The sequence below is a fragment of the Balaenoptera physalus genome, assembly GCF_965194825.1.
Source record: "Balaenoptera physalus genome assembly, chromosome: 5".
Taxonomy (NCBI): domain Eukaryota; kingdom Metazoa; phylum Chordata; class Mammalia; order Artiodactyla; family Balaenopteridae; genus Balaenoptera; species Balaenoptera physalus.
This window is the reverse complement of record NC_138884.1, coordinates 147,421,481-147,447,826: the sequence shown is the minus strand read 5'-3', so window position 1 is coordinate 147,447,826 and position 26,346 is coordinate 147,421,481. Positions and strand designations below refer to the sequence as shown.

General features: G+C 58.6%; 1 protein-coding gene across 29 annotated transcripts in view; it reads left to right on the top strand.

Annotated features, from left to right (window-relative positions):
• ABLIM2 (actin binding LIM protein family member 2) overlaps nt 1-26,346 on the top strand; it is a 150,498-nt gene that overhangs the window by 78,272 nt on the left and 45,880 nt on the right. For 13 of the 29 annotated variants that reach the window (XR_014264446.1, XR_014264447.1, XR_014264448.1 and 10 more), the window contains 7 exons: nt 976-1,063; nt 5,382-5,440; nt 13,656-13,733; nt 21,047-21,193; nt 22,653-22,772; nt 23,382-23,414; nt 25,071-25,191. Coding sequence is in view for 2 of the 29 variants with exons in the window: in XM_082464365.1 (XP_082320491.1) it covers nt 976-1,063; nt 5,382-5,440; nt 13,656-13,733; nt 21,047-21,193; nt 23,382-23,414; nt 25,071-25,191 (526 nt within the window). In the remaining 27 variants the exon portion in view is untranslated. The remainder of the gene's footprint in view (nt 1-975; nt 1,064-5,381; nt 5,441-13,655; nt 13,734-21,046; nt 21,194-22,652; nt 22,773-23,381; nt 23,415-25,070; nt 25,192-26,346) is intronic. The other 16 variants (XR_014264441.1, XR_014264442.1, XR_014264443.1 and 13 more) reach the window with 2 other exon arrangements.

Below are 26,346 nucleotides of genomic sequence, written 5' to 3'. Positions count from 1 at the left end.
CCCGGAGGCCGCAGAGCCGGCAGGACTGAGCACTCAGCATTCTCACGCTTCCCCAAAGCATCCCTTTGCCTGGGACATGGGTAGGCCACACAGACTGGCACCTCCGGCCCCACGCAGGAGGGGAGTCTGTTCTGGATTCTCCCTCCCTGATATTCAGGGGTCCCCCTCGGGCCTGGTTTGCACCGAAGGCACCAGTGGGGAAGGGGAAGGAAAGTGAGGTGCTTGTAATGAATTTGCACCCTGTTACTTACTGATTCAGCAGAGTATTACTAATTCAGTTTCAGAGAGTGGTGATTAACCTTCACATCTCAGGAAAGAGTGAGGGGGGGGTTACATCCACATTTAGCAGCAGGCTGCAGCTACCCCCAACCCAGGTGAAGGAATAGTCACTGTACAGTCATGCTGAAGACAGTATTTTGGGGTGATTTTTTTGGTACCGTGTAGAAATAAGCCAAACTTGCCAATGTCCTTTGTTTTGGTTATTTCGGTATCAATATTTTAATCGAATTGAATGGGTTTCAAGAATGATAAAAACAACAAAACGCTCATTGAGAAAATTGAGCGATACAGAGAAACGAAAAGAAAATGATCTATCACTTTCACCCCAGCTGTCCTGTCCCTCCATCTGGGGAAATAACGTTAGGTCCTCCCTCCCCCCACCGACCAAGATACAGAGATGCATGGGACCTGGCCCCCCTCTGCCTCGTGGGTGGGGCAGACCCATCCACCGCTGAGCCGGGAGGAGTGGGCGACACAGGCGCTCTCCTGGAGGCTGGTCTCTGCTCCCAGGCGTGGCCCCAGCGGGCAGGGGCCACATTCACACACCCTGGACGGCCTGGGGCACCACCGGTCCCGCCCCATCCCCCTGGGTGTGGGCTCTCCACCACACAGCCCGCCTTCCTGCCTCACCTGAGCACCTGCGTGGGGACACGCCGTGCCCTGAGCAGAAACGCCCGTGCCCTGTGCTTTTTCCAGGCCGGGGAGAAGCACTACCACCCTCTGTGTGCGCTATGTGTCGGGTGCGGCCGGATGTTCGCGGAAGGCGAGGAGATGTATCTGCAAGGTAAGAAGAAGACCGTGCTGCTCGGGACCCGAGGGCACCAAACAGGCGGCTCCCGGGCCCACGCCCTGTGCTGGGTGTGCCCTGGCGGGTCGGCGAGCTTTCCCGCTAGTTAGGGAACCCCGCCCCCCAGCAGGGATGGGGGTCCAGGGCCCAGCGGGCTCTCCCCGCGGAGCACCTGCCGGCGGCGGCAGAGTGACGGCCTGCCTGGTTCTGCATCGTCCATCCACGTGATGTCCGTGAACCTGAGACGGACGCGATAAGAAAAAGGCCAAGTTCAAGAGTAGGATCCAGGAGCGTTGGAAATTGGGGTCCCAGGAGCCAAACGTAAATGGATGTGTTCTGTGTGTCTGTGGTCGCTTCAAGCCTGTCCCGAAAGCCCCTCAGCCCGGGCTCCATGTCTCAGGGCTTCCCCCGCACTACCCTCCCTTGATTGATGAATGAGTGTGGAGACCACGGGCCGCTCCTGAGGCTTTTTTCCTGGTCAACGGCGTCGCCAACGTGTCGGTAAAGAGAGTTCTGGAGAAAAACATAGCCAACCTTCTAACCCATTTCGTGGCATTTCATGGGAAATCCCTGACCCATTCACCATTAAAATAATAATAATAACGATAGAATAAAGGCGAGGCGTTCTGCGGCCACCAGACCTGGAGAAGCAGCAGGTGACAGCCAGTTGTCCCCGCCCTCCTTCTGCAGTGACCCTGTTCAGCTCCTTGCTGCTTGTTCAAAAAATTACACCAACACTCGGACTGGAGCACCCAGCTCCCAGCTATTTCTCTACATGTTTATTAACCGGGGTGCCAGCAATTCTCCTTCGAGCTGCACTTAGTTTTATCACCTTGAAGACCCACCCCATCCCTGCGGCTTATTCATTCCCAAGCCTTGATAAAGAATGATTATTTGGACACTTGTCAAAACGGTAGGAAGACGGTATTCAGGACGTGGCAGAAGGGCAGGGGGATCAGGCCAACTCCGAATTCGACAAGGACGGGGGATTTATAGCCAAGGAGGGGGTGGGGATTAGGGGGGGACGGGTGGGTGGAAAATTACCAAGAGGAAAGGCCGAGAAGGATTCCTGCTGAAGACAGGCCAGCGGCCTAGACGCAAGGTCAAAGGTGGGGCTGAGGCTCAGCAGGATCCTTGCTGAAACTGGGCTCGCAGGTTGAAGACCTTCCCCGAGGGACCTGGGCGGGATGGGTTAGATGCTGAGACCCCCTGTCTCTGTAGTCACATTGTCTTTTCAAGGACGTCTGTGTCTCCGTGACCCCGGAGGCAAGCTGAGTAGGGCCAGACGGGCCATTGGATGACCTCACCCGGCATCCTTCTGGGGCCGTGTGTCACACAGGCCTCCCTTTCTGAGACTGAACCTCGTGGGGTGACGTCAGCCAGGACTGCCTGGTCCCCAGTGTCCCCTCTTGTTCTTCAGTCTTGAGAGCTTATGAAAGGGGTCCTTTACGCCTCTCCCAGACGTGCTGGTATGTCTGGGTGGGGAGGGGTCACCCTGCCCGAGGCGCCCACGCCCACCATAAGTGGCACCTTCAGGACGTACTGACGCCTAGCACAGTGGCATCGAGCCGGCAGCTTGGGGACACGCGCTGGCCATCAAGGGGACCCAGTCTCAGAACAAAGATGCTCTTCATGGCTCTGGGCTCCCTGTTTCTAATGCGGGACCTGCCCTGACTTTCTGTGGGATGTCGCAGCCCATCCCGTCCCCTCTCAGCCTCTTTCCCAGTCTGTGCCGGAAGGATTCAGACCTGGTCGGTGATTTTCACGCCCCACTCCAAGGAGCACCAGAGTCCCACAGTGAGGGGTCCCTTTGGGGCTCTGGCCCTGCCCTGCATGGACACCCCAAGACCTTCTGCCTGGTCCACCTGGATGCTGGGACTCTAGGAGGGCGTATTTGACGGGTGAATCCCATGCAGTAAAAGCTCCAAGGAGCAGAGGTCCCGGTGAGCCCTTTGGCCTCCGAGGGAGATGAGGTGCCCCCCGCCAAATACCAGCACTGCCACCCAGCCCTGGATGCACCTTCCTGTCTGCAGACTCAGCGAGCGTAGGCGGGGGAGTCTGACTCTCACTAAATATCAGGGAGACCCAGATTAAAATAGCGCGTTGATGTTATTCTTCCCGCTGGGTTGACAAGGGTTAAAAGGAAAGACACATCCCCATGCTATGGGGATTGGAGGAAACGGGCGTCTTACCTGACTCGTGGGCGAAAACTGGGAAATTGCCAAAATGCCTCAAGAGCCTTAAAAACGCCCACACCCTTTGAGCCAAGACCCCACTTTTGGGAAGCCCTCAAGTAAATCAGAGAGATGGGGTGGAGCTCGTGTACCATGGACTCCCCGCAACTTTTTTTTTTAATATAAATTTACTTATTTATTTGGCTACGTTGGGTCTTCGTTGCTGCGCACGGGCTTTTTTTAAAAATTATTTTTGGCTGCATTGGGTCTTCCTTGCTGCACGTGGGCTTTCTCTAGTTGCGGCGAGCGGGGGCTACTCTTCCTTGTGGTGCGCGGGCTTCTCATTGTGGTGGCTTCTCTTGTTGTGGAGCTCGGGCTCTAGGCACGCGGGCTTCAGTAGTTGTGGCACGCGGGCTCAGCAGTTGTGGCTCGTGGGCTCTAGAGCGCAGACTCAGTAGTTCTGGCGCACGGGCTTAGTCGCTCTGCGGCATGTGGGATCTTCCTGGACCAGGGCTCGATCCCGTGTCCCCTGCACTGGCAGGTGGATTCTTAACCGCTGCGCCACCAGGGAAGTCCCTCCCTGCAACTTTATTTAGAAATAAAACATTGGAACTAACAGGCAAGGAGCAGATAGAGATATTCTCATCAATCCGTTCGATGCAATATTATGCAGCCCTTAAAGTTACAGCTTTGATATTTAATTACGTGGAGAAATACTAAGACACTTTTAAGCAAAAGTCGCAGGATACAAAACTGTGTACCTACGTTGTATTTAATATGTATGTGTACACTGGAAGACAGCCCGACCCAAAGCAGGTAGGAGGTTACAGATGATTTTAATTTTCCTATAGATTCTTTTTTAGGCTTGTTTAAATTTTAATTAATAAAACAGCTATTACCTTTGTACTCATAAACAATGTTTTAAAAAAAGAAAAGCTTATGCACAAACCAACCAAGGCCTGGTCTCTCTGGGAGCTCTGAGTTGGTGCAGATATTTTTCCAGGGAGGAGCAGAAATAAGTTCCCTTCCCCGGTGTTACCTCACGTGACCTGGAGGCTTTGCAGGCAGAAATGGGGTGTAGCTCCTTCCTGCCACCACACTTTTAAGCCCCTGCTGTGTGCCAGGCCCCTACTACGTCCACTCTGTGTGGCTTGTTCGGGGGATGTGAGAATGGGATGGACAAGGCTACCTCCACGCGGGGCGTGGGCTGTCCTGGCAGCGGTGGATGTAGACGCGGACACAGCAGCCGTGGCCACCCGCAGAGGGCGCGTGAGTGGAGTACGGATGGACGGAGGGAGAAAGGGGGTCGGGCTGAGGTTCAGGGAGGCCCGAGGGGGGAAGCAAGCGCTCTGGGCCCTGAGGTTCTTACCCCTATTTAGTTATATTAAATTCTGCCAAAGGCCTGACCAGGTAGGATTACTGTCGGCCCTGTGTGCAGGTGGGAAAAACTCTGAGACTCGGGGAGGTCGAGTTTGAATTAGAAAAGAGCAGGGCCCTTGGGGTCCTTGGGGCGCTTGGTGACCTGTTACCTTGAGGGTGGCGCCTGTAGCTGTGGAAGCTGGGCGGGGCCGGCATGAGCGAGACAGCTCAGACACCCCGCGAGTGAGTGGGGGGGTCGGGCCCCCAGCCTGCGGCCCTGATCTTCACCCCACACCTAAGGTTCCCACCTCAGCGTCCCCAAGGAGGGCCCTGCCCCGAAGCCCTCGTTCCCCAGGCAGGTCCCACTGGGCTCCGGCCCCCCACTGCGCCCATGGCTGGGCCCGGCCGCTGCCCACCCGCACAGAGAGGAGCCGGGGGAGGGCGCACGGCAGCCCCTCTTCTCTCCCCTGCCTCTGACTAGAAGCCACCCGCAGAGCCCCCCTGGGAGAAGCCTCGTCTGGGTGCCCGGGGATCCGAGGGACCCCATGGGAGCCTCAGCTCACGGTGGGGCGTTTCCTGTCTGTTTCGTGTCCTCCCCCTCCCGGCGGGGCTGTGAGCCCCCGCGATCTGCCCCAGGCCCAGCCCTGACCTGCGACTCCGGCACAGACGAAGGGGAGTGAGGGTCCGAGTGTGGACGCCGGCTCCCTCCTCCTGACCCTCCGCACGGCCCCTGCATCTCCGGAAATACCACTAACACGTCCCTCTTGGGAATCCGTCCACAGGCTCGTCCATCTGGCACCCGGCATGTCGACAGGCAGCCAGAACTGAAGACAAGAGCAAGGTTGGTGGAATTCAATCTCTTCCGACGCCTTCTCCCCGGCTTCTGCGCCATCATCACACGGTTAGGAGGGCGCTGGCTGCGTCTGCGGGCTTGCCGGCCGGTCCCACCAGGCTATGGGGCAGGTGGCCCGAGGCCTGGCGGTGCTGAGGTGTAAACAGGTAGATCAGCTGCTGGGTGGGACCAGGGGCCTTCCCGCACTGGCCCTGCCGACCTCTTCCTTTGTTCAGTGGATGCTGATGGCTGCGAACGTTTTGGGACAACTGCAAAGTTAGCGGGTCTCCAAACAGTCCCAAGACCATCCACACTTCTGACGCCAGCAGTTAGTTCGAGGGGCCCTCACGCTGCCCGCAGGTTCATTAGTGTGTCTGAAGGACTCACAGAACTGTTACAGCCCCGGTTACGGTTTATCTCGGCAGGGGGCGTGGGGAGATACACAGTGAAATCAGCCCAGCACGGGGCAGGGTCCAGGAGGGGTCCGGACACACGGTGCCATCATCTTCTCCCCGTGGAGTCCAGACTCGGCCCCTCCCAGTGATGGGTGACAGCGCACACGGAGTATTGCCGACCAGGGAAGCTCCGGGGCCGGAGATCTTATCGGTGCTCCATTAAATGATTGATTGGTTGGTTGGTTGATAGATTGGTTGCCATGTGGTTGATTTCACTCTCCAGGTGAAATGGAGAACATTTCACCTGGAGAGTGAAATCATGACCCTAGGCCACCAGAATCATAGGGTTGGTCTTTCTGGCATGGCCAGCCCCACTCTAAGAATTTTGGGTGCAGTTAGCCCCCTCCCTAAACAGAGACATCCTATCGGGTACGATCACCTTCCAGAAACTAGGGCAAGACCTCCCTCTGGGCCAGGCTAGACCACCCTCTAGGCCAGGCCAAATTCCTTGCCTCTCAGAGGGCCTGTGCTGGGTGCCAGGCTGCAGGTGCAGTGTGAGAAAGGAGGCCAGCATATCCCTGACCCTTCCGGGACTGGTGTCCCAGAGAGAGGCAGAAGCAGATAATGCAGCAGTGATTGGCGGAGCAGGAGAGCAGGGGAAGGAGCGACTTTACCTGGGATGGTTGGGGGGATGGAGGCGGTCCTCCAGAGGAAATGACCAGGAGCTGAGCCAGAAGATGAGACGGTGCCAGCCCTGAAGAGAGGGAGAGGGAGTGCGGTTCCAGGCAGGGTGGGGGTTCGTGCAAAGGCCCTGGGGCAGGAACAGGGCAAGCTCCCTTTGGGTTGGGTGGCGGTGCGGTGAGCAGGGGAGGGGTCCTGCTGCCCCCGGGCTGCCGCGCCTCTGTCCTCACTGCTCCCTTTCTCCCCCGCACCTTCGCAAACGCGTTCCTTCCGCCGGAGATGCCCTCTCGTGCCCTTGCATCGCGTATCCTGGCAAACTCCTCCTTTGGGTTTTAAGATTCACCCAGAATGTCAGCCCCTGAAGACCTTGCCAACTCCTCCTCCTGCCCCACGTCCTCAACTCACACCCCGCATGCAGCTCCCTCTTCCCTAAAAGCCTGGAGGAAAGGCTCCAGTTTCTCTGTCCTGAATTCCCGGCTCCCACATGAGTCCTGACAGGTGACACACTCAAGCATTTGCAGGCTGAAGGAAGGAAGTGAATCCAGGGTGAACTGCAGCCCAGGGGACCACAGGCCCTCGAGGGGAGGCGTGTCAGCCAGCTTTGCTCTGTCAGGCACTACCAGGCCCTGTGCCAGGGAGCCCCCCACCCCTGCAGGACCCCCACTGGGAGCCACGCCCTGCAGGGCCCCAGGATAGTGCAGACGGCCCCCGGGCAGCGAGTGGTGTGTGACCCACAGGACTCCTGGCCCAGCCTCAGGACGCCAGCAACCCCTGGCTTTCCACTCTGTCCCCCATGCATGGTGTCCCAGGCATGCCAACCCTTAAATAAAGCCACCAAACAGGCTCCGGATGAGCCGGATGGCGGTGGGACCTTGAAGACCCTGGCTACTCAAATGCCGCGTAGCAGCGGGTCTGCATCCATGTTTGGGAGATGGGCGGGGAAACTGCTGCAGGGGGCGGGGGGACCCACGGGGTTGCTACTGTGCCTGCGTGGGGTGTGCAGAGTGACGCTGGGATCACTGCAGAGTTCAGACCCACCCTTCTCGGACCCAAGCCCGTGGGATGCCCAGAATTCCTTTCGGGGGTGAGGGGCTCGCTCTGCTGGTGGCAGCTCTGGGCCAAGAGGCCGAGGTGACCAGGGTCCCTGGGTGGAGGTGGGGAGGGGCTGAGAGGAGCAGAGGCTGGAGAGTCAGGCAGGTCCCCCAGGAAGAGCGTGGGAGGCCGGCCGATCCGGGGGTCTCGGTGGCTCCCTGAGACTCCGGCAGCTGTGTTTGGCAGGAGGGACCGTTGCCCAGAGGAATTCTGCTCCAGGAGGAAAGGGGCGGAGCTCTGCTGTTGGGGGTACTTCGCTCTTTACTGTTGATGCTGGTTCTGTTCATTGAGTTCTTCAATAATACCTTGCGCTGTGGGAGCGAGGGGTCAGGGCTGCAGAGCCCCCCCACCCTTGGCTGTGGGGAGTGAGCAGAGCCAGAGCAGAAACCTGTCCCCAGACCTAGCAGACACCGCGGGGCCTCAGGGGTTGGGAGTTCCTGGTGGGGCTGGATAGAGACCCACCTCATGAACTTTGGCCCAGAAGACGTGATGGGGGCATGGGCTGGTGGAGGGGACCCTCCTCGTATCGGGCCCTCGGGGTGGGTGGGACCCAGTCCAATTCAGCACACTCTTGCCAAGCCCGTTCTGAAAGAACTGAACAGAGGGAAATCCTCCCATTTTCTTTAGCAGTTGATTTCAGTGGGTTTGGAAGCCGCTGCTTTTTGGGCATCTGCCCCTTTGTGATTCATTCATGGCTCTCGGCTTGCGGCACCGAGGTGACTAAATCTCAAGCCCTGCTGTTCGTGATAGAGGCAGGAACAGGTGGACTTAGGTGCACGTTACGTCCGAGGGCCGTGGGGACCATCCTGCTACCCCTGGTGTGTCATGGCGACCTGGGGAAAGGTGGCCCTGAACCGGGGTGGGAGGGCTCCGCGGAGGAGGACCACGTGCCCCGGGTCCTCTGTGTCCCCAGAGCCTCCCCTAGCCAGGTCAGCGTGCCCAGCACCAGCCCCTGGATTCTGGACCCGCTGTTGAGCTGGCCTCGGGGCCTGCAGGGAGCCCAGCTGCTGCCAGGCCTGGTGGCAGCAGCCACCTCTGCTCTCAGCCTAGAGGCCACTGGCCCAGCAGAAGGGAGGCCCTCTGAATGCTGAAGGCCGGCAGGGCAGGGAGGAAGGGAAGGCTCGTTGCCCCGGGGGCTGGTCTTTGCCCTGGAGTTGGCTTCCTGGGCTTGTTTCCACAGATGCTTTGGGAACGTTTGGGGCAGAGGCCAGCAGCCCGACAACAGTTGCCCTTCCGTGTCCTGGGACAGGATCCAGGCCCCAGTCATGTCCTGCTTGTCCCTCGTTTCACCCGCCCCGGGTCCCAGCCCCACCTCCGCCCCTCAGAGCCTCTTCTGTCTCGCCCGGGAAATGAGAATAAACTCTGGGCCTGGTGGGCCGGGCAGTGAGTGGGCACGTCAGTGGGTGGACAGGGCAGTGGTGGGCGGGGCAGTGAGTGGACGGGGCAGTGGTGGGCGGGGCAGTGGGTGGACGGGGCAGTGGTGGGCAGGGCAGTGAGTGGACAAGGCAGTGGTGGGCGGGGCAGTGAGTGGACAGGGCAGTGGTGGGCGGGGCAGTGAGTGGACACGGCAGTGGTGGGCGGGGCAGTGAGTGGACAAGGCAGTGGTGGGCGGGGCAGTGAGTGGACAGGGCAGTGGGCGGGCAGGGCAGTGGGCGGGCCGGGCAGTGAGTGGACAGGGCAGTGGTGGGTGGGGCAGTGAGTGGGCGGGGCAGTGAGCGGATGGGGCAGTGGTGGGCGGGGCAGTGAGTGGGCGGGGCAGTGAGTGGACAGGGCAGTGGTGGACAGGGCAGTGGTGGGCGGGGCAGTAGGTGGACAGGGCAGTGGGTGGGTGGGGCAGTGGGTGGGCGGGGCAGTGAGTGGACAGGGCAGTGTGTGGAAAAGGCAGTGGTGGGTGGACAGGGCAGTGGTGGGCAGGGCAGTGGGTGGGCGGGGCAGTGGTGGGCAGGGCAGTGGGTGGCGGGGCAGTGGTGGGCAGGGCAGTGGGTGGGTGGGGCAGTGTGGACAGGGCAGTGGTGGGCGGGGCAGTGAGGGGTGTGGCAGTGAGTAGACAGGGCAGTGGGTGGGCGGGGCAGTGTGTGGACAGGGCAGTGGGTGGGCGGGGCAGTGTGGATAGGGCAGTGGGTGGGCGGGGCAGTGGGCGGGCCGGGCAGTGCATGGACAGGACGGTAGGGGGACAGGGCAGTGGGTGGATGGCACAGGCACAGATGATTTTCCCTGAGCACTCAGGTCCCCTTGGAGATAGTTCTCCCAGCCAGCTGACTGCTCCCTGCCGGGGCGGCAGGGAGAGAGCTGTACTTTTCTGTATCGTTCACTGCCTGCAAGGCAGCTAATGCACATGAACCAGCCAGACCCGGTCAGCTCCAGGTCAGCCCAGCGGGGTCTGTTCAGGGGGCCATCAGCCCCTGAGAATTGCAGCAGAGGTGGCGTCACTAACTCCCTCTGAGTCCGGCCTGTGGGTGGAGGCAGCTCCACTGTTATGTGGTAATCCAGACGAGAGCTAACTCACTCGTCTGGAGGGCTGCTCAGCAGTCATCTAACTAGTGCCCCTCATGCCAGGCCCAGTGGGCTCCAGGACCCCCGGGAGCCAGCTCCATCTCTGTGTCCAGCAACAGGGGCCAGCACCGGAGTCCGTGCCAGGCCGAGCCAGGAGAGGGAGGGCAGTCCTTCCTCACTGCCTGGAAGGTCTCCCTGACCGCGTGCTCCCCCGGGGGATGGGTGCCCCCCAGGACAAGGACGTGCGTCTGCTGAGCGTGCCCAGGAAAAACCCGTCGGAAGGCTGTGGTCCTAACTGCCCGTCCCCAGTGCATCGTTGGGCATTGGATCACGTGGTCATTCAACCCACAGCCACTGAGCACCTGCTGTGTCCCTTCCGGGCTGGGTACCGGGAACACAGAGGTGAATAAGACCAACGGGTCCCTGCCCTACAGGAGGGCCCACGTCATCTGGCAGAGGAGACAGATGGGCAGGCTCCAGGGTGCAGGATGCTTGCCTGTGACAGGGGGAGGGACGGGGCCAGCTGGATGGGCCGCAGGGTGAGGGAGAGGCCAGCTTCCCGGAGCTGAGACTTGGCAGGTGTGCGGGAAGGTGGGTCACAGGGCCCAGCCCTTTTCTGGCTCTGGGTCCCGAGTCTGAGGAGCTGCGATCTGCTGGGGATTGAATGTGGGTCTCAGAGCCATGGCAAGGGGCGGCCCTGTGTCAGCTGAGTAGCTGGAGAGGAGCTCCTTGCGTGGAGAAGGTGGCCGGGGACAGCCGGGCGGGCTCCTGCTCTGGTGGGGGCAGAGGGAGCCTGGACTGACCGGGTTGGTCCCCCAGGCTGCGGGTCTCCACGGTTACCGTGTCAAGAACCCGTGTCCTTCCCCACCCCCACCCCCAACCCGGGGCACAGAGATCCGGGCTGCTTACCGTGGGGGGACCTGGGAGGAAGCAAGAGCCCCTGCGCTGACTGTGAGGCCGCTGAGCAGGGAGAAGACAGGCTTGTTGAGATGGTCCCAGAGGCCCAAACGCAAGGACAGGGTTACTGAGCATGAGTGAGAACGTTTTAGTGGAATTCGCAGCAGCCGCCAGGGTGGGAGAGCAAGCCTTGGTGTTGGACTCTGCCTCTGCCCAGCTGTGTGACCTTGGGCAAATCACTAGCCCTCTCTGAGCCTCAGCCCCTAGGCTTTAAGTTGGAGATGAGTGGGTGCTGACCCCTCACGTGGTGTCCATGCAGCTTGTGTGTGACCTTAATGAGAACCAGGCACCCCCGTCCCTGTTGTAGGATGACAGTTCCCAGGACCAGGCTGAGTGGTGGGGACAGGGCTGGGTGAGCTGCCCGGCCCTTTGCTGGTGTGAACAAGGCCCTGGAGAACACAACTGGGTATTGGGTTTGATTGTGAGGCTCCTTGGAACGAATTGGAGTCAGGGTAGGGAGAAAGTGAGAGAAAGCCCAGGTCTCCTGACTCTGGGAGAATCACCTGGACTCGGCCCCCTCGTGTCTGGGCTCCCTGACCTGTGGGACGCGGGGACGCCCTGGCCCTTTCCAGGGCTGGGAACCTGGCACAGGGAGGGGAGCACCGTGCAGCCACCCACCTGCCTGCTCGGGACCCTGAAACGTGCCAGAGCAAACCCAGGTGCCCGCTGCCGCTCAAAGAGCCCAAGCCCCCTTCTGTCGGGGTCATGGTGACAGTAAGCCGGTGCCGCCCCACCTGTGCCAGGAAGTGTCCCTCTTGGTCTGGGGGACAGTTCTTGTGCCACTGCTGCAGCTCTCAGCTTAGGGGCACTTTTCTTTTAAAACAACCAGTGTTCGTCGGCTTTGCAAAGAAGGGGCTTCCTGCCGTGAGCTGGAATAAACGGAACAGAAATAAAAGTAAAGATGATTTACCAGTGCCAAGCCCCTAACAGGCTGTGCCTGAGTCCTCAGAAACAGAAAGCGCCTTCCAAGCAGGTTATTCCATTTCATAGAGAAGGAAGCTGAGAGTCAAAGTTTTCTTTCAAATGTATTAAATGTGTGCGTACATCATTTTTGCCTAGTAAAATAGGCAACCTGGCCACAGGGGCAGTGATAAAACAGACCCAGTGTTACTGGCCTCCGACGGTGCATCTCCTTTGCAACAGCACTTGACGTTGTGTTTTACTGGGGGTGGCCGAGCCTCAGGGGTCAGGCTGAGCTCCTTGAGGGACCCCAGCCCCTGCCTCCGAGGGGCCCGGGGAAGCAGGGCAGGCCTCAAGAGGATGCCAGGGTCATAGCTGGGGCAAGGAGAGGGGATGGACCAGCTGAACGAGTGACCAAGCGCAGAGATGACCACAGAGCAGCACACCCTCGCCCTCTTCTCTTTCCCTTCTAGATGCAGAACCAGGCTTCCAATCAGGTTTACCCAGGCACCACCCCCTATGCCTTTCAGGTTTGTCCCTCCCACTACCGTGTCGGCCTCACATCTGGTCCTGGTGTTGTCCCATTCTCGCTGGTGTTGTGCTGAGCGTAGCCAGACCTGGGGGTCATCCACTTGGCGGGGGTCTATGATGGGTGTTAGCGTCCTGGGGCTGCCATACAAAATGCCACAGACTTGGGGATCTTAAACAGCAGAAATGTATTTTCTCACAGTCCTGGAGGCTGGACGTCCAAGATCAAGGTGTGAGCAGGTTGGTTTCTCCTGAGGCCTCTCTCCTGGGCGTGTAGAGGGCCGTCTTCTCCCTGTGTCCTCACATGTCATCCCTCTGTGCATATCTGTGTCCTAGTCTCCTGTTCTTCTAAGGACACCAGTCAGATTGGATCCAGGCCTGTCCTAAAGACTCTGTTTAAACCTAATTGCATCCTTAAATGTCCTATACCTCCAAATACCATCACATTCTGGGGAACTGGGGTGTTGACTTCAACATATGAGTTTTGGAGGGATGCAATTCAGTTCATAATGCGGCCCCTCCCAGGCTGCTGGCGCCATTGCAGCGGGTGTGGACCACTGAGAGGGGCTGGACAGAATTCCAGGGGGTGGGAGGAAGGGACTTGCTTAGAAAACAAGAGAGGAGCCATGAGTGGGTAGGGAGAGGGGGGCCCTTTGTGGAGATGGGTCCCGTTTAGACGGGGCACGTGGGAGGTGTGGAGAGTTAGGTACGTGGGTGGTCCCAGCAGGGATGAGGGGCGCCGAGTCAGACGACAGAGGCGGGGCTGGTGGAACGAGCTGCAGTACATCCCCGTAATCGACATGGAGAATACGGTCTCTGAGCAGCGCAATTCTGCCTTTGCTGTTGGAGCGCGCAGATACACGGAAACTGCATCGCTTGCTCTCATGCTCCGAAAAACAGATAATCTTGACGCCATGAAAGCTTGGTGATCACGGGAGCGGTTCCGGCCGGCGCTGAAAGCGTGGCTGCTTTGCTTGCAGCCAGGGTCACCTGCTGTGTCTTCTAATTACAGCTGTGCTGTCGTTCATTCAAGCCTGCATGTTTATTTTAACAGTTCTTTGAACCTGCAAATGAAAAGTATCTCGTGAGCCGGCATTTCTGTTGGAGTGTAATTGCCTCTGAAAGGTTCTTCGCGTTGACAGTCTGCCTCAGCCTCCTCCTATCTCCTCCTCTCCTAGGAAACCAGAACCTCTGCAGAAAGCATCATTTCCGCCCCTGCTTCCAGCACCTCAGGGTCTCCGAGCCGCGTGATTTATGTAAGTTGGATTCTCTCTGTGGAGAGTGGGGAGGGGCCCGGGGGCCTGGGGTCGTTGCTGAGTGTGCCCTCGGAGAGGGGGACCGGGGCCAGCACCCCGCCGGAGGCCGCGGGAGAGATTGGTGCAGACCGTGAGGCTGGGTCGGAGCCCCCAGTGTGGATGTGCTGTGTGACCACGGCTGCCCCGGGATATGGCGACAGGTGCGCAGAGATGTGTGCTCACAGCTGTGGCTACAGAGGTGTCGGTGAGTCACACCCGCATCCCCACAGCCAAGACTCACCTGCATAAATAACACTCGGGCACGTGTCACAAATAACGGTGCAGATCTGTGCCCGCTGCTGTGGAAAGTTCCTAACGTGTTTTTAAAAGATGCATGTGAAGGGTAATGTATGTTATGTGATCCCATTTTCGTTTGTGTGTGTATGTATTTGTGTGCACATGTATGTTTGGGTACATGTGTGTATGTATGTGCATATGTGTATATGTGCACGTGTGTGTGCGTGCGTGTGTATTCTGGGTATGGGTATTTGTGTGTGTATGTGTGTACGTGCACATACAAGTCTAAAAATGATTGGGAACATTTTAGCAAATAGTTAATAACAGTTACCTCTGGGTGGTGGGATTAGAAATGGAAGGTGATTGTTGTAATTATTTGCTAGTTTACTTGTCTAAGTGGCAAACTTCATTGTCTGGGAAAGAGCCTGTGCAGGGTTGGGGAGGGGAAGGGGGGCGAGCCCTGGGCTGGTTGTCTTGGCCCAGCTGCACACCCGAAGGACAGCCGGTGACTTGGGACAAGTCGCCTCTCTCATCCCCCCTGCCACCCGGCCAGGGCCTCATTTTTCTCTCACACGATGGAGATGGGATTCGCTCTTCTCAACACTGCTTTCCACTCCCCACACTCTCGTTCTAGTTGGGCTAGGGCCATTCCTGACCCGAATTCTGATGGGTGATCATAACAAGGGTTCTAGTCCGGAGGGTAAATTGCGGGATGACCCTTTGCAGACGCAAACCTGGAGGCTCAGAAAGGCAGCATGAGGTCACCAGGCAGCTGTGTGCCCTTGGGCGAGATGTTAGCCTCTCTGAGCCTCTGGGAGCTCACCTGTACCTGGGGACCCACAGTGCCTGCTGCCCAGGGCCACTGAGGTACTGAGTGGGAGGCCCCGGGCCCAGCCCTGAGCCCAGAGGGAAGACCGGAAACGCTCGCTCGCTGGGATTACTGTTATGACATCTGTGCTCGTTTGCCGGGGCCGCCGTAAAGTATCGCAGACCAGGGGGCTTCAACCACGGAAATGTATCTTCTCACCGTCCTGGAGGCTGGGAGTCTTGAGTGAAGGTGTCTGGAGGGTTGGTTCCCTCCGAGGCCTCTCTCCTGGACGTGTAGACGGCCGTCTTCTCCCTGCGTCCTCACGTGGTCGTCCCTCTGTGCACCTCTGTGTCCTAATCTCCTCATCTCAGAAGGACACCGGGCGCACTGGATCAGATCCCACCCTAATGACCCCTTTTTACTTTAATCACCACTTTAAAGGCCCATATCACCAAATGTAGTCACTTCTGTGGTGCTGGGGGCTAGTGGTTCAACATAGAAATTTGGGGGGACACGATTTAGCCCCTAATACCATCATCATCATGAATAATAATAATAATGACTATTATTGTTTGAATGAGATAGTATTTGTGAAGCACTCGGCATGCGGCCAGGCATGGTCGTGTCCCCAGACTTCAGCTGCTGCTGGTAAACTGCTCATTAAACATGAACTATTATTTTTTGAACAAATTGGTGTTTGTAAGAGGCTTAGGCACGGTAGTGACCATGTAACCGTGCAGTGAGCAGGGACAGTGGTCTCTGAGATCACTGTTGCTTTAAAGGTCATGCAGCGGTAAGCAGCGGAGCTGCCTTTGAACCCAGGTCTCCGCCACCACAGAGCTTGGGTTCTTCCCAGGGAATCCCGCTGCCCAGCGCTGAAAACCAGCCCTGCTGGGTCCCTTCTTCCACCTGGCAGTTCTCAGCACAGCCAAGTCCACGCCCCTTGATCGGGTCACATGGCCTCCCCGCCCTTGGGGAACACGAACTTGCCAAGGATGACGGTGGGCAAAGAAGTTGCCCACCAGCTGGGTGTGCCTTCAGCCGAGGTAGATTCCAGCTGGTCGCACCGTCCCAGCTGAGATAGACTTCTTGCTCAGCTAATACGAATGTTCTGGATTCCAGTTTTAAACAGAAGGCCTTGAAGTGTACACACGGCTATATTTTTTAAAAATTAAAAATTAAAACAATAAATAGAAGACCTCGGGCGAATTCATTGAATCCTGTCTCCTGAAACCTGAAGCATCAGTTGTTAGTTTGACACTGCAGAGGTGCCTTCAGTCCTGGGTACCAAGGAGCGTACTCTGCTGTCTCCTCTTGCCTCTCGGCATCCCAGTTAGGTGCAGCTCAGAGAGGTGCAGAAGCTAGTCTGTGTCACAGCCTCTGAGTCATGGAGCCACCGTCCAAGGACCTGCAGCCATTTCTAACACGCGGACTCCCAGCACCATGGCCAGCGCCCAGCCGGGAGACGTCCCACCCTGGCCGTCCCTCCCAAGTCAGGGTTGGTATCAGCACCGGTTGGCAGGGCACATCCATGCAATTCCTTCACTGAGGAGACGAGAGTCTGGTCAAGCCTGCCCTTCTTATCTCAGGCTCAGCCCCTGCTCTTCCTTCCGTCTCCCTGTTGGTATCTCCTGTCACCCTACTGTGCACCCGACTCTGCTCAGTGCTGGGCACACTCAGGACCTCAGGACGGCGGTCCCAATCCATGCACCAGCTCAGCGTGCTTAAAAGGATGCCAGCCGCCTGGGACCCGCCTGCTGTGGGACGGTTGTTCTCAAATGCAGCCTTCTCTCCCTCCCTCTCCCTTCCTGCCCATCAGGAAGAGATCAATTCCCCGTGATGTCCCTGTGCGCAGGAAGGGCAGGGAATTTATCATGTGATGTGGCTACCGTGTCCCACACGGGCTCTGAGACTCCTGGTGGGCGGGGGCCGTGCCTCACTCACCTTAGTATCTAGGATAAAACATGCACACAGTAGGTGCTCAATAAATTGTGGGTTTTTAAAAGTAATCTTTTCACTGCCTTTTTCTTTATTACAAATGTAACCCACATTTATTAGCAAAAAAATAGTGATTGGTGCAGAGGTGAAAATGAATACCATTTATAATCCTCCCAGCCAGAGTAGCCACTGTTAATATTTTGAAGTATGCCCTTCAGGTCTCTTTTTCTCTGTGTGTGTGTATTTTTTTTTTAACAAAACGAGGTCACGTGGTCACATTGGCTATATTGTTTTGTAACCTTTCTTCACCATGGCAATAAAGCAGTGAGTCGGCATAGCATAAAAGCAGCATCATTAGATTATATTATCGGTAGGATTATATTATAGCTATAACATCATCTATGGTCATATCTTATTATTATTTGTTATGCTGGATACAGTGTAAGGGAGAAGAAAGCTAAGGGAAAACACTTGTACGTACACACACTCCAGTGGCCTTCCGCCAATTAGACAACATAGCCCACTGTCATGGCAACCGCCGCAGGACTTGGATGCAAGGAAATGCATCTGTGAGTCCCGCTGGGCAGGACAAATGCTGAGGAACCAGGAGCACAGCCACCTAGCCGGCCAGCTGGGGGCAGGCAGGCTTCTTTCTGAGCAGGGTCGCGTTGGTGGCAGTTGGCGTCGTCAGGCTGCCTCCCTGACCCCCGCTGTCAGGGCAAGGCGGGCACTGCTGACTGTGCAGCTGGGGCTGAGAGAGCCAGCGGGCACTGAGTGCTGTGATCACAGCAGGACAGAGGCGGGCGGGTGGACACAGCCTGCACAGTGACCTGTGAATGCCGGCCTCTCCCAGCCCCGCGGCAGCATCGCCCTTTATATCGAGCCGTGTTGATGGCCACGAAATCCAGCAGCTGGACAAGGCCCAGGTGGTACTCCCGTTTTCAGGGGGAGACAAAGACCCAGAGAACCGAGCTGGCTTTGGCAAATGCGCGATCGATTCTAGTTCCATTCGGCATGCCTGCCCCGAGGACCTGTGCCGTGTCAGGCGTGGAGTTAGGGAGAGGGACTCCATGGTGAATCAGGGTCCTGAACCCCCGGGAAGCACCAGCCTTAGGAGAAAAGGAGACAGATGCGCCCACAAAATCAGCACCTTTACTCACAGGAGAAAAACATCCAACTCAGGTGGCGGAGGGGAAGCAGGCTGAATCTGAAAGGACCAGAGGATGAGCCGGGCAGAGAGGCCTGGGAAGGGCATTTCGGAGAGAGGGAACAGCATGCACCAAGCCCTCATGTAACCGAAAGTGCGGTCCGGCTGCTCGCCGCTCAAAAGCCAATGAAGAGGCAAGGTTGGTGGAAAGGAAACTTTGCTTTATTTTGGATGCCGGCAACCAAGGCAGGGTAGAGGAGGGCGGACTCCTGTCCAAAGGCTGACTCCCCCCGCTGACAATCACTGGGCAAGAGCTTTTATAGACGGAGGGAAGGGGCTACATGCAGAAACTGCACAGTCAGCTCTGACGATCATCTTGAAATTGGTCATCGGTGGTCTGACCAGCGTCATCTTGATTGTTTTAAGTACGGTTAGTCTTCAGTTCCAGGGTCAGTTTGTTCCCATTTCCTTGAGGCCAATTCTTGGAATTGTGGCCACTTATGTCATGGCTACAGTCTGGTCATCATGTAGTTAACTTCTTCCACCTGGTAGGGGTTTCAGTATCTGCAAGTCAGCTCCCAGGATACAGCTCAGAATATTATCTGTAGCCCTTAAGGAGGAACTAAAGGTCTTTGACTTTGCTTAATGATTAAACTATTATTATTTGGTCTCCTTTGACTGTTTTCCTTTGTTTCTGCATCTTCTCACTTCTCTGATTAAACTTATTCTTTGGCTGAAGGTTTTCTACAGACAAAAGGCAGGCAGAGGACATGGGTGGAAACACCATAGGGTCCTGCTCTGTTTCACTCAGGCTCTGGATGTTCTGGAAACTGTAAGGAGTTGAGCGTGACAAGGGGCATGGGTGGGGGAGTGAGAGGCTTTGATGAGCAGATACGCAAGGGCCAGATCCCCAGGGGCCTGAGTTCAGATTTCCCCGGAAGACAGAGAGGAGCAGCTCAAAAATGCTGATCTGGTGGCACCACAGTTACAAACGACAGACTCAGGGTTTGAACTCAGGTCTTCTGAACGTTGCCCAGGGTTCCCAAGGGAATCGCCAGAGATCTGAGGCATCAGGTGTTCACTCTCTCAACCTACGTCACAGATGGCAGGGATTGCCCCTAGCGTACCCAGCGACTCATGCGAGCCTTGGAGTTGGTGGTCAGGGAAGTCTTCCTGGAGGAGGTGGGCTGCCAGACTTCAGAGGATGAAGGAAAGCTGGAGGGTGGAGGCTGAGCCTCGCACACTGGGGGAACAAGGAGGAGACACCTTATGATGAATGGGCTGGAAACATCAGGGCCAAGTTTGGAAACTGCAGTGAGGGCTGTGTCACCCATCCCGGAAGGGGCTGCCGGAGGATGTGAGCTGGAGGACGACGGGGTGCAGCTGGAGTTTGAGCGACGTGGCCCTGGCGGAGAGGAGAGCCATGGTGGGGAGCATGGCTCTGGACTCGGACAGCCTGCGTCTCCTCCCTGGCTGTGTGACTCTGGGCAAGTTACCCGGCCTCTCTGGGCTCCGGTTCTGCCTCTGTGAAGAGGAGGTCCTGTGAGTGCCCCCTGGGCTCAGCCCAGTGCTGTCCAGGGCGGAGGACATAGTGTCACGCTGCTGTTGGGGTGTTTGTTAGAAGAATTGCTGGCAGGACAGCCCCCCAGAGGCTGTGGCTGGATAGGGACGCGGGCAGTGAGGGCCTTGACCAGAGCCGCCTGGGTCTGGGAAGGGGCAGAGAGGAGGGTGGGGGCAGCGCTGACCTGGCCGGGGGCACCGAGGGAGGCCGGGGTTGAGATGAGGGTTCCTGCTGGGTTTGGGGGTCGAGCCGAGCCAGCGGGGGCAGCCCCAGTGGCCAGCTTTGCCTGTGGCTGGCAAGGCCAGGCTGAGATTAATCGTCAGAGGGGACCCGGGGGAAGGAGGTGACTGGTGTGTCAGCTCCAGGAGGGACGGGAGCCTGGGCATCTGCCCCACCAGGAACTGGCTCGTGCTGGGAGCAGGCTGGGGCCTCACGTCCTCTCTTCCATTGGGCTCGTGGGCTGTAAACATTCCGTCGGCGCTGGAGGGGTGCTGCAGGGACACGGGGACTGAGACCGGTATTTGGGGGGGAACCTCGGCCCTGCTGTGAGAGCCAAGCCGAGGCGGCCACCCCGCTCCAAGGCCTGTCCTGTCACGCGCCCCCAGGCAGCCCCCGGAGCCAGGAGGAGGGGCCGGCGGGCGGTGCAGGGGAGCGAGCACCCAGGTGGACCTCACCTAAGCAGATGTGGTGGCCCCAGGTGCGTCACCACAAGTGAGCACCTCTGCAGTGACCTTGCTGAGGCCACACAGCTGGCCGGCAAACCGCAGGCAGTTGGCTGCGTATTGAAAGCGCTCCAAAGCCCTGAGTGTATGTGTGTGAGTGGCTGGGTAGGGAGGTGTGTACGTGTGTACTAGTTTGGGTGGGTGAGGTTGTGTGGGTGCGAGTGAGTGTGTGGAGGTGTGGGTGTGTCAGTGTCTCCCCTCCACAGTTGTAGGCGGGCACGTTGCCTGTGTGCGTGCATATGTACACATCTGTGTGCATACGTATATTGTGCGTGCAGGCCTGCATGTACGTGTTGGGTGTTTGCATGCGTGCATTCATGCATACGCACATCGTGCATGTGTTTAAATGCATGTATGTACATCTTTTACGTATCTGTGTATTTTATGCGTGCACACGTGTGTATGCGCGTTGCATGCATACAAGTATACTATGTGCATGTGTATCTGTGCATGCATCCATGTGTGCATTTGTATGCATGTCTACATGTGTGTGTTTTCTGTGCCCGCATGCACATTGTGTGTGTGTGCAGGTCTTTGTGTTTGTATGTATGCATCCAAGTGTGTATGCATGCATATATGTGTGTATGTGTTTTCAGTGCCCGCACACGTGTATTTGTTTACACGTATGTGTGTGTGTATGTATACAAGCATAGATGTGTGTGTGTGGTTGTGTGTGCATTTAGACCACGGGCTGAGTTCTCACTGTCTGCGGGGACGCAGGCCCGTGTGCCACGAGGCTTCCCCACGCCTTTGCCCCTCGGCCCCGTTTTGCTCAGACCCACCTCTACCCATGGCTGCCAAGCGACCACGCCTCCAGGTGTGGGTCTGACCACCCCCTCGGCTCTTTCCTTCCTCTCGCAGGCCAAGCTGGGAGATGAGATCCTTGACTACAGAGACCTGGCCGCTCTCCCGAAGAGCAAGGCCATCTACAGCATCGACCGCCCCGACATGATCTCCTACTCGCCCTTCATCAGCCACTCGGTGGGGGACAGGCAGAGCTGCAGCGAGGTACGGCCCTGCCCGGCCCGGGGCCAGCCTGTGGGGCGTGGCACCCATCGCCGGTCCCCTTGGCGTCCGTCCCCACGGCCGTCCGGCGGCCTCAGCCTACTTTACCCCCTCAGATAACCTGCGCCTCCTCTTTAAAGAATTCCCAGTGTGCTCTGGCCCCGAGCTGCCCCTCTCAGACACACTGACGGAGAGGGTCTGGACAGGCCCCCTCGGCGGGGGCAGAAAGCAGGAATCTCGCTGGCGATCAGGAAAGTGACAGGAGCAAAGCGAGAGTCTCTTTATTTTCTTAAGTTGGGCTGATGTCCATCACCGGGAAATGTATCCTGTTCCTTTGTCCAGAACGCTCCAGGCCACGCTCCGGCTCTCCCAGCCCTGGCCTGTCCCCCCGTCCCGTGAACTCCCCGGGCTGGTTTGACCCCTGGCTGAACCACAGACGACTTCTTGCCCGCCGTCCCGTGGGCAGTGTCCTTTGCTGGGCCTTCCTAATCATGGCTGCTCCTCTCCATTTAACCTGGAATTTGCTGATGGAGTCGCTTTTCCTTCTTGAGACTTCAGTGTGACCGGGCCATGGGGGCGGCTGGGATGGCGAGGCGGCGTGTTTGGCCAGCTGTCGGCCGTGTCGTGTGCCGGTCACGTGTGGTGGCCCGGCATGGGCGCCCCACTCGGAGTCTCCCAAGGTGTAGCCGAGGCTCCGGGGCGCCGGGCTCGATGGGGTCATGCAGGCAAGCCCAGCCTGGCAGACACCTGCTGTGGTCCAGCAGCTGGCACGGCTGCAGGGCGTGAGCTCAGGGCGGGGACAGCCCAGGGGTCCAGAGGTTCACAGCACACTCACCGGTCACGCCGCGGTGGCTGGTCCTTGTCGCTGATACCACAGTCGTCACCCGTTCCTCAGGCCCGCTCTCACTCTGCACTGACGCTGGGCTTCTGCGTCGCTCCACTTCCTGTGGCCCGGCACTTTGGGAGTGACCGTCCCAGGATGTGGAAGAGAAGACGAGGGTGAGGGAGAACGAGTTGGGCCCAGGACCGTGCGGCTCACGGGGGCAGAGCTGGTGCTCGGGCCCTCGTGGCTGACTTTGGTCACTGCTGCCTCCGTGCCGGCTGCGGCCGTTGCCCAGAGCGAGCTATTGGGGTTCTGTCCCTCCTCCATCTCGTGGGACCTCGAGGCCTCTGCCCTCCGCAGGCGCTGCCATGCCCGGGCTGGGAGGCTGCTCAGAGGTGGTCTCCGTGGGAGCCCTTCTGTGGGTAAATGGTGGAGTGGGCCACAGGACGTGGGTCAGCACGCTGAGCTGAACAGACACTGGCCTCGGGGTCGGACCGCTTCCCCTGCTTCTCTGGAACTGCAGCCTTCCAGCAGTTCATCCGAGTGTGGGAAGCTAGCAGAGGGAAGAGCAGTGGGCTGGGAGCACAGAGATCTGCCAGCCTTTCTGAGCCTCAGTCTCCCCTTCCATGAAATGGGAAGATTGGGAAACACTTTCCCCTTGCCGTGCTAATGGTACGAGCAAACGTCCCCAGTCGCCAGGGCTCCTCCTCGGAAACTCTCCACAGCAACTTCCTACCTGTCCAGGAGAGGGGGAGGCAGGTGAGCTTTCCTGCCTGGAAGCCCCGTTTCCAGAGCCCCTTCTGCCACGCACTCCCTCCCTAAGTCCTGGTAACACGTCTGTAGGTGGCAGGCGGTGCTCACCTGCCCCAGCGGGAGGTGCCTGGCCGGGGAGGCCGGTCACCTCTCCCCAGGGCCCCGATGACCTCCCGCTACCCCGCCCACTGGTCCTCACCCCAAGCCCCGAGGCTCCAAATCGCGCTTCCTTTCTCTGGACCCCTTTTCTCTCTTCTGAAGAAACCCGAGGGTGATGGGCTCGCAGGGTGTGGCCACCCAACGCCCGGAACCAACAGTCAGTCTTCCCTTCGGAAATGGGTCCTCGTGGGGGAGAGGCAGGGTGGGGGCGGGCCAGGATGAGACAAGGTCCAGGCTCATCTGCACAGAGCTCTGTCCTGGGGGCCTTTTCCTCGGGTGCCATTGACTGTATGTCTCCAAAAAGGAGGTTTTGGAACGTGTGTTGGGTCTCGTGCTGGGGTTCCCTCCCGTGTGGAGAGGGGTCCGTGGTGCAGCTGAGCCTGGGCCGGGGCGCTCTCCTCCCCGAGTGCCCACCAGGCACCGGGCCTAACGGGTAACTCTATGTTGTGTCCACAGTCCCCTCGGCTGCTTTCACCAACGCCGCCTGAGGTAACTGCCCCCGGCCCACCCCGTTTGCTCACGGCGCTGCAGCCCGGATGGTAAAGATAACCGCCCGAGGCTCCCCTGGAGGGTCTCCCAGGCCCGTGACTGCGGCCTCTGACTGTGGCATCAGGCCGTGACCCTCTGAGGCTGGGGCGTCCTCCTCGGCGTCGGTTATTTTTATAATCATATCTCATCTGCATGCTTCCCTTGCGGCTGTCGGTCCTGCGATGCGGACACCTGGGACACCTGTGTCTGACCTGAGGTCTGGGTCACGGCTTTCTTTAGAGAAAAAGTCCAGGGGTTGGGTTAGCCTGGGCCACCTCGCGCCTCCAAGTGGGACTTGTGGGAATATCTTGGGTCCTCGAGGACACATGTGCTGAAAGCGTTTCTCTATCAAATAGCACGAATTAGCAGCCCGCTCTTCTTTCTTGTTTCTCAAAACTGATCCGCGACATAGACAGCCACCAATCAGACTCCAGTCTGCATGGGCGTCAGACCTTGGGTCCAGGAACGCGACAGCCAAAGCCTGCACGTGGGCACCTAGCACCGAGCTGCCACGCCCACGTGTGGCCGCGAGCCCCGGGCACAGCGCAGGCGAGAAGACAGGACGTCTGTATGGTGTAAACTGGCCAGCGGGGCTGTGCAGAGGATGCCCGGGGCTGGAGACTAGACGGCAGGGCTGTAGCCATCCCAGGGGAGAGCGTGCCCATTGCCGGGATGGGCCAGGCCAGAGGGGCTCAGGGTGAAGCGTGGGTGGGGCCTAGCAGGTGTGCGCCCAGCATGAGGGCTGCCTGAGTGGAGCGCGCAGGTGGGCACACAGGCAAGCTTTAAGGACAGTGGCTCCGTGGGTTCTGCTAAAGAGCAAACCCTAGGAGGCGGGAGGTCAGCTTGGAAGGGCATGGGAGCCGTGAGTGCCAGACCCAGACTCTCCCATCGCTCATCCCACGCCAGCCTGGGGGGGCAAAGCGGCAGCATCCACCCCACGGCAGGACGCTGGCCCGTGTCGTGACTCAGGCCAACGTGCCGAGCTGTGGCAGGCGGGCGGTCTGCTCTGCCCCCGTGCCATGGTGCCACGCCATCTCATGCCACCTGTCACCTGCCCTGACCACTCCAGACAGCGGCCATCCTGCTTGAATGGAGTCTGCGTTGTCAGTGGTTGTGGGTCTGACTCAGCTGGGCTTCTGGGCCGCGGCGGGGGGGGGGGCTTCTTCTTACTGCCCGCACCTGGGGAGCCCCCATCAAGGCCGGGGGAAATACAGAATCTCAGTGGTTCTCAAACCGTGTTCCAAGGGGCCTTGGGTGCCGGGAAGGATGGGGCAAGAGGGGAGCTGAAAGACATAGGTGGAGGCAGGTGCCTCTGCCTCCTCTGTGGGAGCCCCAGCTGCAAGGAGGGGCTGCTGGAGGCGTGGGCGGGACCCCGCCCTCCAGTACCTGGCAGGCACGGGGACAATGCTCAGGCCGAGGGGAGTGTCAGCACCAAGGCCAGCCCCCCATCTGGCTCTGCAGACGTGCCCTGGCAGGTGGGGGGACTGCGTCCTGGGGCCGTGTTGAGTCAGCCTCTTGGGTCAGGAGGGCAAACGCCCGAGTGGAGGGCGGAGGGGTGGGTGGATAGGTGTGGGCAGTGCTCTCGGCTCCAGGGTTCACCAGGCTGTCTTCTCCCAGGGGGATCAGGATGACCGCTCCTACAAGCAGTGCCGGACCTCCAGCCCGAGCTCCACTGGGTCGCTCAGCCTCGGCCGTTACACCCCGACCTCGCGGTCGCCCCAGCACTACAGCCGTCCAGGTACACGCCCCCCGCGGCCTCTTTTACCCCCAGGAAGCTGTGCTTCTTGTGGCTTTTCCTCTTATGAGTCTGTCTCTTACTTTAGCTCCTGGAAAAACGACCAGCAGGGCGTGGGATTGCCAGTGGGTGATGGAGAGCCTGTTCTTTTAATGACATAATGAAAAGGCCCTCTCCTGCCGGGGCAGGGAGGTTAAGTGCAGAGGCAGCTGGTTACCCCGTTGGTTAGAGGAGCCGGCCTGTGAAACACACAAGGCAGCGCTGAGCACGTAGAATCCAGCTAATGTGTCCGTAGCAAGAGATGTCAGGAAGGTAAAACAGCACAGAGGGCAGGAGACCAGAAGTCACTTAGTTGCAAGCTCGCGTGGTTCTGGGAAGGTTTGCACTATGAAGACAAAATCAACGAACAAAAGCTAGAGTCAGCATATGCATTGACACTTCACCGGTAGCTGGGTTAGTGGCCCCAAGGACAGCTGTCCCCATGGGAAAATTTGCAAGGGGCCACTGCCAGCCCCCTCCCAGTGGGGAGAAGCCCGAGGCGGGTCCTCTACGCCATCCCACCTCATCCCCTGCCTGGCGCCCAGCTATGTATTCCATTCCTTTCCCTTTTAAAAATCCGCGTTGCCCTCAGCGTGTCCAAGCCACGGGGACTCCGCACAGAGGCTGCTTCTTGAGGGATTTTTCCAGGCGTCTCCTCCTCGGCCAGCTGTTGCATGGCTCCATCCTTACCTCCATGGACTCAACTCTGATTTTTGCAGCCTTTGTGGAAAAATCAAAACTCATTCATTTGCAAAGTTATTTTCATGGACTCCCTGCGATGGGCCTGGTACATCCTGCTCAGTAGATGTTTGGAAAGTGGGTGAGTGAGTGAATGAATGAATGAATGAATGAGTGAGTGAGTGAGTGACCAGGCGAGCAGGTGAGTCCAGGAGAAGGGCTGTCAGCCTCTGCTGACCCCTGACCACCATATTTGGGTCTTCTGGCCTTGTTGGTTGTGCCCGGTCAGGTGGTCACCCCAGAGCCAAGACCCGAATCTCTCCTGGGCAAGGCCGGGGTACCTGTCAGGTGACAGATCACTCCCTGGTCTGGCCAGCTGCCCTCCACCTGGGCCCTGGATCCCAAGGAGCCGCCTAAGTGGAGCAGTGGGCAGGGCTCAGG